General features: G+C 36.9%; 1 protein-coding gene across 1 annotated transcript in view; it reads left to right on the forward strand.

The window, feature by feature from the left end:
* Positions 1–14,669, forward strand: part of TMPRSS15 (transmembrane serine protease 15) — a 115,760-nt gene that overhangs the window by 98,138 nt on the left and 2,953 nt on the right. The window contains exons 16-18 of the mRNA XM_082392568.1: positions 5,965–6,146; positions 7,404–7,499; positions 10,694–10,833. Of these exons, the coding sequence (XP_082248694.1) occupies positions 5,965–6,146; positions 7,404–7,499; positions 10,694–10,833 (418 nt within the window). The remainder of the gene's footprint in view (positions 1–5,964; positions 6,147–7,403; positions 7,500–10,693; positions 10,834–14,669) is intronic.

Here is a 14,669-nt window from a genome sequence, read left to right on the forward strand (position 1 = left end):
ATTGCCATGGCTAAAATTTCCAAAACTATGTTGAATAATAGTGGTGAGAGTGGGCAACCTTGTCTTGTTCCTTATCTTAGTGGAAATGGTTTCAGTTTTTCACAACTGAGAACGATGTTGGCTGTGGGTTTGTCATATATGGCTTTGCATATATTGAAGAATCCTTGCATACCTGGGATAAACTCCACTTGATCATGGTGTATGATCCTTTTAATGTGCTGTTGGATTCTGTTTGCTAGTATTTTGTTGAGGATTTTTGCATCTATGTTCATTGGTGATATTAGTCTGTAGTTTTCTTTTTTTGTGACATCTTTGTCTGGTTTTGGTGTCAGGGTGTTGGTGGCCTCATAGAATGAGTTTGGAAGTGTTCCTCCCTCTGCTATATTTTGGAAGAGTTTGAGAAGGATAGGTGTTAGCTCTTCTCTAAATGTTTGTTAGAATTAGCCTGTGAAGCCATCAGATCCTGGGCTTTTGTTTGTTGGAAGATTTTTAATCACAGTTTCAATCCCAGTGCTTGTGAATGGTCTACTTATATTTTCTATTTCTTCCTGGTTCAGTCTTGGAAGGTTGTACTTAAGAATTTGTCCATTTCTTTCAGGTTGTCCATTTTATTGACATATAGTTGCTTGTAGTAATCTCATGATCCTTTGGATTTCTGCAGTGTCAGTTGTTACTTCTCCTTTTTCATTTCTAATTCTGTTGATTTGCATCTTCTCCCTTTTTTTCTTGATGAGTCTGGCTAATGGTTTATCAATTTTGTTTATCTTCTCAAAGAACCAGCTTTTGGTTTTATGGATGTTTGCTATTGTTTCCTTCATTTCTTTTTCATTTATTTCTGATCTGAGCTTTATGATTTCTTCCCTTCTGCTAACTTTGGGGGTTTTTTTTGTTTCTCTAATTGCTTTAGGGGTAAGGTTAGGTTTTTTAATTGAGATTTTTCTTGTTTCTTGAGGTAAGATTGTATTGCTATAAACTTCCCTCTTAGCACTGCTTTTGCTGCATCCCATAGGTTTGGGGTAGTTGTGTTTTCACTGTCATTTGTTTCTAGGTATTTTTTGATTTCCTCTTTTATTTCTTCAGTGATCTCTTAGTTATTTAGTTGCATATTGTTTAGCCTCCATGTGTTTGTATTTTTTACAGTTTTTTTCCTGTAGTTGATATCTAGTCTCATTGTGTTGTAATCAGAGAAGACACTTGATACATTTTCAGTTTTCTTAAATTTACTGAGGCTTGATTTGTGACCCAAGATATGATCTATCCTAGAAAATGTTCCATGAGCACTTGAGAAGAAAGTGTATTCTGATGTTTTTGGATAGAATGTCCTATAAATATCAATTAAGTCCGTCTGGTCTAATGTATCATTTAAAGCTTGTGTTTCCTTATTTATTTTCATTTTGGATGATCTGTCCATTGGTGAAAGTGGGGTGTTAAAGTCCCCTGTGATTATTGTGTTACTGTTGATTTCCCCTTTTATGGCTGTTAGCATTTGCCTTATGTATTTAGGGGCTCCTATGTTGGGTGCATAAATATTTACAATTGTTATTATCTTCTTGGATTGATCCCTTGATCATTATGTAGTGTCCTTCTTTGTCTCTTGTAATAGTCTTTATTTTAAAGTTTATTTTGCCTGATATGAGTATTGCTACTCCAGCTTTCTTTTGATTTCAATTTGCATGGAATATCTTTTTCCATCCCCTCACTTTCAGCCTGTATGTGTCCCTAGGTCTGAAGTGAGTCTCTTGTAGACAGCATATATATGAGTCTTGTCTTTGTATCCATTCAGCCAGTCTGTGTCTTTTGTTTGGAGCATTTAATCCATTCACATTTAAGCTAATTATTTATATATATGTTCCTATGACCATTTTCTTAATTGTTTTGGGTTTGTTTTTGTGGGTCATTTCCTTCTCTTGTTTTTCCTGCCTAGAGAAGTTCCTTTAGCATTTGTTGTAAAGCTGCTTTTTGGTGCTGAATTCTCTTAACTTTTGCTTGTCTATAAAGGTTTTAATTTCTCCATCGAATCTGAATGAGATCCTTGCTGAGTAGAGTAATCTTAGTTATAGGTTTTTCTCTTTCATCACTTTAAATATGTCCTGCCACTCCGTTCTGGCTTGCAGAGTTTCTGCTGAAAGATCAGCTGGTAACCTTATGTGGATTCCCTTGCATGTTATTTGTTGCTTTTCCCTTGCTGCTTTTAATATTTTTTCTTTGTATTTAATTTTTGATAGTGTGATTAATATGTGTCTTGGCATGTTTCTCCTTGGGTTTATCCTGTATGGGACTTTCTGTGCTCCCTAGAGTTGATTGACTATTTCATTTCCCATGTTAGGGAAGTTTTCAACTATAATCTCTTCAAATATTTTCTCAGGTCCTTTCTCTCTCTCTTCTCCTTCTGGGACCCCTATAATTCAAAGTTGGTATGTCTCTGAGACTGTCCTTAATTCTTTTCATTCTTTTTTCTTTATTCTGCTCTGTGGCAGTTATTTCCACTATTCTATCTTCCAGGTCACTTACCCGTTCTTTTGCGTCAGTTATTCTGCTATTGATTCCTTCTAGAGTATTTTTAATTTCATTTATTGTGTTGTTCATCATTGTTTGTTTGCTCTTTATTTCTTCTAAGTCCTTGTTAAACGTTTCTTGTATTTTTTCCATTCTATTTCCAAGATTTGGATCATCTTTCCTATCATTAGTCTGAATTCTTTTTCAGGTAGACTGTCTATTTCCTCTTCACTTGTTTCGTCTGGAGGGTTTTTACCTTGCTCCTTCATCTGCTGCATATATCTCTGTCTTCTCATTTTGTTTACTGTGTTTGGGATCTCCTTTTCACAGGCTGCAGGTTTGTAGTTCCTGTTATTTTTGGTGTCTGCCCCCTGTGGATGAGGTTGGTTCAGTGTCTTGTGTAGGCTTCCTGGTGGGGAGGGACTGGTGCCTGTGTTCTGGGGGGTGGGGCTGGATTTTGTCCTTCTGGTGGGCAGGGCCGTGTCCGGTGGTGTGTTTTGGGGTGTCTATGGACTTAGTATGACTTTAGGCAGCCTCTCTGCTAATGGGTGGGGTTGTGTTCCTCTCTTACTAGTTGTTTAGCATAGGGCGTCCAGCACTGGAGCTTGCTGGCCGTTGTGTGGAGCTGGGTCTTAGTGCTGAGATGGAGATCTCTGGGAGAGCTCTCACTGATTAATATTATGTGGGGCTGGGAGGTCTCTTGTGGTCCAATATCCTGGCCTCGGTTCTCCCACCTCAGAGGCTCAGGCCTGACAGTAGGCCGGAGCACCAAGACCCTGCCAGTTGCATGGCTCAGAAGGAAAAGAAGAACAAAAAAAACTAACAACAGATAGAACCGCAAAACAAATGGTAAAAGCAAAACTAAACAGACGAAGTCACACAAAGAAACATACACACACAGAGTCATAAAAAGAAAGAAACAAATAAAACACAACAACAACAAAAAAAACAGACAGAACCCTAGGACAAATGGTAAAGCAAACTTAAATAGACAGAATCACACAAAGAAACATACACACACGCAGTGATAAAAACAAACAAACAAACAAACAAAAATACGAACAGACAGTACCGTAGGACAAATGGTAAAAGCAAACCTAAACAGACAAAATCACACAAAGAAACATAGACAAACTCACAAAAAGAATAAATAAAGGAAGAGAGCAACCAAACCAATAAACAAATCCACCAATGATAACAAGCACTAAAAACTAAACTAAGGTAAATATAAGACCAAAAACAAATCAGATGCAGAAAGCAAACCCCAAGTCTGCAGTTGCTCCCAAAGTCCACCACCTCAATTTTGGGAACATTTGTTGTCTATTCAGGTATTCCTCAGATACAGAGTTTATCAAGTTGATTGCAGGGATTTAATCCGCTGCTCCTGAGGCTGCACAGAGAAATTTCCCTTTCTCTTCTTTGTTCGCACAGTTTCTGGGGTTCAGCTTTTGTTTTGACCCCAACTCAGCATGTAGGCCACCCTCAGGCCTATGTTCCCTGCCCAGACAGGAGGGGGTTAAAGCAGCAGCCGAATAGTTGGTCTTGCTCATTCAGGCCGGGGAGAGGGAGGGGTACAGTAGTCATAATTGGAATGCAGGGCAAGCCTGAGGTGGCAGAGGCCAGCCTGACATTGCACCAGCCTGAGGCGCGCCATGTGTTGTCCCAGGAAAGTTGCCCCTGGATCACGGGATGCTGGCAGTGGTGGGCTGCACATGCTCCCGGGGTGGTGTGGGTAGTGACCTGTGCTTGCACACAGGATTCTTGGTGGCAGCGGCAGCAGCGTTAGCTGTCTATGCCTGTCTGTGGGGTCCAAGATGATAGCCGCAGCTCACGCCCATCTCTGGAGCTCGCTTGGGTGGTGCTCTGCCTTCTGTGGGCACACAGAACAGAAATTCCCTCTCCTTGTGCACCCTGAAACAACCATCTCCTGCCTCTCCAGCAGGTCCAGACATTTTCCCAGGCTCCCTCCTGGCTAGCTGTGGTGCACTAGCTCCCTTTAGGCTGTCTTCACGCAGCCAACCCCAGTCCTCTCCCTGGGGTCTGACCTCCAAAGCCCGAGCCTCAGCTCCCAGCCCCTACCCGCGCCAGCAGGTGAGCAGACAAGCGTCTCAGGCTGGTGAGTGCTGGTTGGCACCGATCCTCTCCACCCTACCATTTTAAACTGTTAGCATGCAGTTTGTGCTAATTGTAAAATCCATAGAACAGTGTTAAAGGTGAAATGAGATGACGCAAAGTGTTTGGCACTACACTTGGCACAAAATAGCTTCTCCATAAATGGGAGTTGTTTTATTGCTATAAAGCACTTAGTAAGTTTCCTCAGATTTTAAGGCAGTGCGGTTATCAGCGGATGCTTACTGGATGCTTGGGCATTCGTCGGCTTTTCTGAAGACTGCTACTTGATCAAACGTAATCCTTTAGGAAATATAACAATGTAATGAATAGATAGATGAAAAGATAAACAGACGGACTTGAAATAACTTCAGGCTCTTTATATATTTATATATTTGTAGGTGACTTGTATTTTAACATTTGAAATACCATGTTAAACTAGGCATTTGCAACTACTGAGAATTAAATCACTAGCTCTGCTCTAATTGCAGTTATTGAATTTTGACTTCATTGTGAATATGGCTCAGATGGCTTAATTCCAGCTGTTCACTGGTAATTTCTTGGCGTGAAGATGTTGCAGGACAATAGCACATTTAGGAGTCCCTGTACACTTTCAGATTCTAATATACTCTCCAATTTAATCTGCCTATAACACAAATGTTATCTTTTACCAGTACATTATCAATGGTCAATACTGTGTATGAAAAATTATTCGAGTTCATTATGTGTGGAAATTACTCAAGCTCATGTATTAGCTTATAAACGTCATAAGAGGTTTTATTGCTTATGTGAACTCTGTGTGAATTCAGTGACCCCCTAAACAGGAGATGCTGCTGAACCTCCTTCCATTGTTACCATAGCTACTGTGGTTGCTGAGGGAAACCCTGGACAAAGATGTAGTCTCCACACTGGAATATGATCTAAAGCAGTGTTTCTCAAACCTGGCTATGCATTACCATCAACATGGAGATTTAACTGAAAAATGAATTTTTAAAATGCCCCTCTCCATCCCAGACTCATTAAACCAGAGATGGAGAAGGGGGAGCAGGTAACAGTGTTATTTAAAAGCATTCCAGGTGATTCTAATGGGAAACGGAAGTTGAGAACCACAATCTAGAACCAGAGATTAAGAGATGATTTAAGAGAAGTTATACAGATTAGCACAAATTAAGGCTTCCTCTATGATCCGATCAGAAAAAATTGAAATTAAAGAAATATTTTTAAAGAAGAATTCTTCAAAGAAATTCAAGAATATTTGAGGATGGGAACACATAATTCTGAAATACCTACTGTGAAGATCTCTAGAAAGTAACTGTGGTGGATGGAGAGTTTCTTAGTCTTCTTTTTCATAAACTTTAGGAGAAATTTAGAGCCATCTAAGTGGAAAGCAGTCCTAGGCCTGCATATGACATCGAATCTGACTTCTCCTCAAATAGAAACTCGGTTGATAGACCAAATTGTCATAAATCCACACTACAATAAACGGAGAAAGGACAGTGACATCGCCATGATGCATCTTGAATCGAAAGTGAATTACACAGGTAAGAGAAATCGGTTTTAGTCATCTTATCTGCCCAAATTAATTCAAAATTAGATTTGAAATATCAGTACCAGTGCATTAATAGTCCATAAAAGTTGGATAATTTGTTATAGAAATCACTATAATTTAAATGGAATTGGGGAATGTAGAGAAACACATTAAATTACCTTCATCACGGTGCTTAAATCCAACTTTCTAGAAAATTGAACAGTAAAATACAACTCTCAGAGCCGTCTATATCAGTAAACTCCAAGGAGCAGCCCAGAGATAATAGGCCATGCTCTATTGCATGCTGTTTCTCATGGGAAAGAAAGATAGGTCCATCTGCCACAAAGGCCAGAGTAGGACAAAGTGAGAGACAAGCATATGTTCAAAGAGCGAAGTGAGTAAGAATAGTCATTCATAAAGGAGATTCAATAATATTAATAAAATGGCAGATGGAGGACTTCCTCCAAATACCTAAATAAGGTGCAAGAAATCACTTGAGGGAGTGAACTTTATCCTGAAGGGCTCTGCTCAGCTCCAGCCTTTCTCTGAAGAGTTTCCCAGTGCCCAGTCAGGAAAGAGTGCATCTCTGTGCTCCTCTGGCATTCTGTCTCCGCATGCACGAGAGCACTTAACAAAGGCAGATGATTGCTGCAGTTCGTTGTATTAGCCCTATCCTTTTATTTACTTTTGTGTCTGCCTTGGGTTTTACTTGTCATGGATGTTGAATAAATGTTAGGAGGCTTGCAAACTGTTGGAGAAAGGCTGAAAAAGTCAGCCACCAATGCTAATGCCTCCATAAGTACCCTATAAAACAATCGCCTAAAAGCTTTTTGAATGTGGAGATAATTGGGGAAAATTTACAAAAAACCTCAGAACATTTGCCCAAGTTTCTCTTAACTGACCCTGAAAAAAACAGCCTTACCAAGATTTTCATAGAACTGGAACCACATTCTATTAAGTACCGTGATTATTTAAAAATCAAATGTAAATGACTAATTCCAGAACTAGGATGTTGTGTACATAATAATAGAGTCATAGAGACAATGGAGAGGATCCTAAAAGGCCACCAGTGGTACCTAATCCACTGTCAAAGAAGTGCTTCTCTAAAATGCTTCTTTCCCCTAAGATTGATGTCTAAAAAATGTCCAGGCAGGATAAAATGAAAATACAAGTTGTTTTTTTAGATGAAATGTTGAAAATGATTGATTTTTAAAACTTTTGGAAATGAATGTGTGTCTGTTCTTGTTTTTGTTTTCTTTCATGTTTCCAGATTATATACAACCTATTTGTTTCCCCGAAGAAAATCAAGTTTTTCCTCCTGGAAGAATTTGTTCTATTGCTGGCTGGGGGACACTTGTATATCAAGGTAAATTATCAGACTCAATAGAAAACGCCTACTAGTAAAAAGCATGCTATTACTCTATCCTGTGAATATTTTCAACATTTAAAAAAACTCTTATACTATAACAATTTTCTGCAATATCTCTTAAAAGCACTGTCTGGCTTATATTCATATGTTGTATATTTGTATAGTTAAATTTTTTTCCAAATTGCATGGAGCATATTATAAAACTATAATTCTTATTAGAGGGAAATTCAAGCATTCCCTAAACTCAATATCTAATTTTAGTATTATAAACTCTCTGATGAAAATATATACCTATTGAAATGAATATAACCAAAGGCTACAAAAATGTATTTTTATAAAGCATATGGATAAAGTCTCATCAAAAGCCAAATTATTAACTGTTACATTTTCCAAATCAATAAAACTATTTGTATTTATCATATAAATGTTTCACACTCACATTCCCTAAGATGAGAAGGGAATCAGTTTCAACATGCTAGTTCTGCCTACTGACAAGAAGACTCAGATATGGCATGAATCTTACATTGAAGACTATAAATTAATAAACCATTGACTCACCAGCATTATTTCGTAGCATGCTTTCCAAAGAATATCGAATTATGTTGTACACCTGAAAATAATATAATGTTGTATGTCAATGATACCTCGATAAAATTTTTTTCAATGTCCTTGCAATATTTCATCAGCTCTAAGATGTACATTTTTTCACATTAAACTATGTAAAATTAAAAAATGCCACAGTTAAATAGGGAAATTTACTTTCTTTCTTCATGGCAAATAAAGCATGTCTTACAATGGAAAAGAAATAACTAAACTTTTTTTTTTTTTAAAAAAGCATTCTAGTACTTCAAACCCTCTAAACGTAACTGCAAGGTTCATTGGTTTCAAAATTCCTAATAGGAGTTACTCCATCTAGGCTAGAGTTTGACCACTCACTAATAGTTAAGCAAAAAGGAACAAGCACTATTGTTGAGTGGAAAAACCTGGTCTCTAGAGTTACAACAGGTCATATCCATGATATTTAAAAATCCTAATTGCATTTAAGATGAAAAGGCACAAAATCTTATGGAGAGGTGCATGTCCCAGAAGCAAAGGATTCACAGCTAAAATATCCTTACTTCTTGTAAAAGAGAGCATAAGATCTAAGTCAAACCCTTGCCTGATGATTCTGACAAAGGTTCTCCACTGCAATTACGTTATGTTGTTGAAATGCATCATTTCTGCTGCCCATAAAGTATATTGAAGTCAAAGTCTGTATATTATTGTATTTCCTCCACTTGAAAAATGTCATGACTTATTAAATTTGAAATCTAAAGAGTAAAAATGATTCTTAGATAGATATTTTCTCTATCAGACTTCAAGCTAAAAGACATTTATGACCACAATGTACTCTTCAAAAGCAAATTATCTACTAACAAAATTTAAGACTCTTTATTCCATAGGAAATTATTATTTTTTTAAGAGTTGAGTAAACGTGCTCACATTTGCTTATTGTTACTAAAGATATGCATTTAATTGACTTAGGAAAAGTCTCTAGGAGTGGTATGGAGCCAAGAAAACAATCTGCATCTGAGATCAATTTCATTTAGGAATAAACAGATCACTTTTAAATACTTCCTGGGTGTGGCAATTTTAACAAATTTTATGAACTTTTTCTTAGGGTTTCCAACTACTTCTAAAACCCCAGTTTTTCCCCTTTGAGTATACTACACTAATTAATTTTTTAAGATCATGAACATGTTGCTTACTAAGAGAGAAAGAAGTATTATTTGATTAAATTAAGGCAACTAGTAAATTTAAATAACTTTACTGACATTTTTATGTGGGTTTTTTGGTATGAATATGTATATTTTCAATTATCCTCATGGTAACTCATGTTGACAAATATCAAATGTAAGAACACTGCTCAAATTTTTTTCTACCAAGAAGTTTTATCATATATCCAAACAATGTTTTCTTCCTTGACAAGCAGCAAAATTTTCTTTGATTTTTATTATAAAACTAATTCTACCAGCCCATCCTCAGTCTTCATAGAACAAATGACAGTGAGATGCTGAAAGTTCTCCCCCATCTTAACCTCTCTAAATCACTTTTTAAAATTAAAGTTCATTGTCAAACTTTAAAAGTCATCCAGCCTCTGAAGTCACTGGCACCAGTTGGTATCAGCTCCCAACTTCATGCTCGCTGTCATACTGGTACTTTGAAATTGACCATGTTTGGAGTGTTTACAACAGGCAAATTGGCAGACAATACACAGTGGGGCTTTGTTTTTATTTCTTGAAAAATCAGTTATTAAACATTTACCAACACACCGCTGATTACACATACATTGCTTTGCACCTATGTGCACGTGTGCGTTTGTTTCTTGTCTTTTTAGTGTGGTGATGAAACTTAGCTAGAAATGAGGGCACATACATTTTTGCAACAACACTGGCTGTCAGATGTACTAGGTTATTTACAACTTTCTGCCTTTCTTGAGAAAGCAAATAGAATTGCTAATTATTAGAAAGTGCTTATCATGTACCTTTTCTGGGCGCCCTAGACACCTGCTTTTTTCACATCCCTCTTGGGATTAGTATTTCGGTAAACAGAGATTCATGCTTCCAGTAGATGAGTCATTTTGTGAAAAGCATGGAAGTATACTCTGCTACTAAATGCCTCCTTTCTCTTCCCCTGCACGTGGATGACAAGCTGATTGCCCTGAGACCAGGGGCACAGTTCCTCTGAGTTTCGTCTCCTGTTCAGTACGCACCTGTTTGCTCATTCAGCCCCACGAAGGAGCTGAATGCCATTATAAGGGAGCACCTCTTCAGGTGCCAAATGAAAAGCACTGCTGGATTTCTGAGACTTTGCTGATTTCCATGAATGAAACTTTTTGTGTTGGCGGGCTTTTTTCCCCCAGAAGCAATGCTGTAACCATTTGAAATTACTGAAAATACCTAAAGACCGTCTAGTCCAATCCACCATCCCTGCTAGCCCTTGGGAACTAAAGAAGTGCTTTACTGTTACCCACTTGGCAAAATCTGCAGATGGGCTTTATTATGTGCTTTTGGCATTTAGTTCCATTACGTATACACACAGTACTCGGTAATGAGAGTGAACTGTTGAAATAAAAAAGACTGATGGCGGCTCCTTCAATGATGCATGTTGATCACTTCTGACTGGCTGGCTGCATTATCCATTTTGCACAGGTCCTCCCGCAGACGTACTGCAAGAAGCTGATGTTCCCCTTCTATCGAATGAGAAATGCCAACAAGAGATGCCAGAGTATAACATTACAGAAAATATGGTGTGTGCAGGCTACGAAGAAGGAGGTGTAGATTCTTGTCAGGTAAATATGTAAAACCGCTCACCCAATATTTCCAGAAAGCATTGCTACATGATGAGTTCATCACTCAACAATGATTAGGGAGTGCAGAAATCATCAGGGTCTTAATTTCATTTCCTCATTTACAAAACTGTGACTTTTCACTTTTATTTGTGGCTTATTTGCATAGTACCCCTGGGTGGACCTGAGCATTAGAAACAGAACTAATTTTTATCAACAAAGGTTACAAATCAGATGTCTTTAGAGACTAGGCATAACATGTGGATGTGTCTGACTGCCAGGAAAAATATGCAGTAGTGGGCCTGGGGGTGAGCTGGAGAGTATGTACATTAGCTAGAATCATTTATTTTCAAATTTCAAATTCTTTAAAACCCTATTCAAACAAATCAAACAAAAACAGGTCTGTGGGCCAAATTGGCCTGAACTCCTCTAATTCTCAACCCTGATTTAGAGTCTAGCCCAGGTGTCCAGTGACCCAGAATAATTTCTGGATGAAAACCAACCTGGAGAGCCTGCAATATGTTTGAAGTATCACTAGCTTTTTTTTTTTTTAACAGAATAAAAAATGATTTATTTAAAACTACAAATACTTTGAGAATAACATTAAAATAAGTAAATAGAAGCACTAATAAGTTGGCATCCAGTGTCCTAAAGAGGTTTTCAACTGGAACTTTTTAGAGAGGTGTGATTTTTTGCTCATTCTTTTGACTTGTGTGACTTTCAAAGAAAACTCTTACCCACACACTAACCCTCATAGAAGATAAAAACTTTTTTTTTTTGCTTTTGCCTTTTTTTTTTGAATTTTTGAATTTTATTTATTTTTTTATACAGCAGGTTCTTATTAGTTATCTATTTTATACATATTAGTGTGTATATGTCAATCCCACTCTCCCAATTCATCACACCACCACCACCCCTGCCACTTTCCCCCCTTGGTGTCCATACGTTTGTTCTCTACATCTGTGTCTCTATTTCCACCTAGAAATAATGTAGCCATCTATCAGCTCCATGAAATCTATATACATTCAACAAATAAAAAGTAAATTCTGCTAGATTTTAGATTTATAATTAATTTTTAGGTGCAGTATGGACTAGCCATGAAAGCATGGATTCTATGCTCAAACTACTTTTTTGACCCTTGCTTTAACACTTACCAGTGAGTCTGCGCAAGTCACTTAGGTATCATTGAGAGGTTTAAAAGAGGTAACACGTGTAAGGCATTAAGTACGTGCACAAAAATATTAACAATTTTTATTATGAGATTTTGTAAATAAATTTTGGAGCATATTTTCTATATTTGAAAATTAATAAAATATTAACGCACTAACATCTACTGGATTAGATTAAAACTGATAGCAGTACTGAGCAAATGAATAATCTACAAATGCAGATGTAGCAATCTATACTGTGAGGAAATGGCTTCACTTTGTTAAAGTGTAAACAACTTGTTATCTATATGAACACATACTAATACATATGTCATAATAATTGGACTGAATACAAGACTTTAACAGACAGTTAAACAGGTGGATCCGAATATGTGTTCTCTAGTGAAGCCAATGTCTCATGTCATCTTAAATGTTCAGCTTAGTTTTACATTTATTCTGCTTTGATGACACTTGCATATTCAAGACGAATAGGATAGCATTATTGTTTACAATTTTTCTCTTATACTTTCCTTTTAAAATGAAAAGTGTACTAAAGGTAAGATATATTGCCACTTAGAGGGAGATTTATAGAATTATTGCTCAGAAGGGAAATCAGCTGTACAACTTCAATTAGAGTTAATGGGGGTTGTGTGGCAGACACCTCATGCACTAGGTAGAAAATATGACTGCTGATGTTATCGATGCTTGGGTTACATTAAGCCAGCAACTCATGCCAGATCTCTGAAATCTCATATTTGGCTCCAATTTCTAGAGAGTCTAAGTATGTTATTCATTAGCAAGTAAGAAAGCTCCCACACAAGGCAATACTTTGTGTAATATAATGTTATCATGATTGAGTAATCGATAGTCTAGAGAGTTACATGATTTTCTTTGTTCATCTTTAATATTGTGTTAAAAAGGAGGACTGATTACATAAGGATACATCATTTTAAATTATGCATATGTTACTATTGACATATCACTTGAATAAGTTCTTCAAAGCATTATTTTTTCCCTATAGTGGTGAAGAATTTGCCTTATTAGTCATTCACATGTTCTTGAATATCTTCTGGCTTCCCAAAGGCTTGTGCTTGCTAGGCAGCTGTTTGGATTTTAAGGCACCATGAGTGGCTGTCGAAAGTCCTCTCGTTATAAAACTAAGTGAATGACACAAAGAGCAAGCCCATTCTGCTGACTATTCTGAGACTTGTTCTATACACTCCTGGTTTTCAAAGTGTGGCCTCCAATCCAGGAGATCAGCATCACCTGAAATCTTGTTACAGGCACAAATTCTTGGCCCTGCCAGAGTCGCTGAATCAGAAACTCTAGAGGTGGAGGCCCAGCAATGTCTGTGTGAGCAAGCCCTCAGGTGATTCTGATGCAACCCAAGGTTTAAGAACCACTACCCTAAATAAAAATGGTCTCCAACCCTTATACTCAGATGTTCAGTCAAAGAAGTTAATGATTTTTGTTTTTCTTTATAAACATAGCATCTCCGTAGAAACAAATTTTAGGTTAATACTTTATGGTCTGGACATTCACTCATATTTTTGAAGTACTTACACATCTCTGAGATAATGCAAGGAAGTAACTTCATTGAACAAATCAGAAAATGAAGGCGAAGAGAAGTAACACAATAGAATTGAAATGGTGTGTGTAGTTAGATGATGGGAAGTGATAGACCCAGACGTAGGTCTCTCAAACAGACAGACCACTCAGCTGTTTGGCCTCAGGCCTGCTGGTGGATTCTTTGAATAACAGCCACTGAGCCAGTATGTGCTGGGTAATTTAAAATCCTTGTTCAAGTAATCAACGTCTGGATTCTACTGTCTTTTAAAAAATATGAAATTATTTTTGAAAATATGAAGCAAACCAAATGACTCCTTTTTAAAATACCCAAACATTTGAGGTTTATTTTTACTAACTTCTAAGTCACGTATCACTTTGAGTCAGTATTTATTCTTACCTTCAATTGACACTGTTCCGTAAATATTTCTGAACCATATTATGAACTAAGGGCTTAGGATGCAGAAGTACAATCACAATCCCCGCCTTCAAACAGCTTGAACACATTTGTTACATCTAGAAAAGGAGTAACCCATGGTTGCCAATGAGATTTATTCTCCTCTCCTCAGGAGAGAAAGGATGATTTTCTAGACTACATTTTTTTCCCTTAAATATAAGTCCCAAAGGTGATAAAGAATCAGGCAAAATATCTCTCAGGATACTTTTTAACATAAGCTTAGCTGAAATATTCTATTGTACCAGTGATTTACCAAAGTACACAAGGCTTTAAGTTCCTTCATAAATATAAAAAAGAAAGGATTAATTTAAAATGCTTTCACAATTAATGTGGGAAAATATTTGTCAATTCTCTGTCATTAAATAACAGTACTATACATTTGCATTATATTCATTTGCATTACACAGGAATAATCCTGTGGAAATAAAATCTATGTAATTAACTCAACTAGGAATTGCTATAATTAACATTTATGAAAATTAAAAGCATTTCATCAATTAGGATAGATGAAAATGTGTGCCTATCACTAGAAATTATATCATAAATGTGCCTATTTCAGTTGAAATATTGTTTTTTTTCAAATCTGACTGTGCTTGTCTAATGCCAAAAAATTAATGCTGCCCAGGAGAACTAAAATCAACTTTATGTGTGAGTTATTAGTTATCCTA

The sequence above is a fragment of the Balaenoptera borealis genome (assembly GCF_965194805.1).
Source record: "Balaenoptera borealis genome assembly, chromosome: 5".
Lineage (NCBI taxonomy): Eukaryota > Metazoa > Chordata > Mammalia > Artiodactyla > Balaenopteridae > Balaenoptera > Balaenoptera borealis.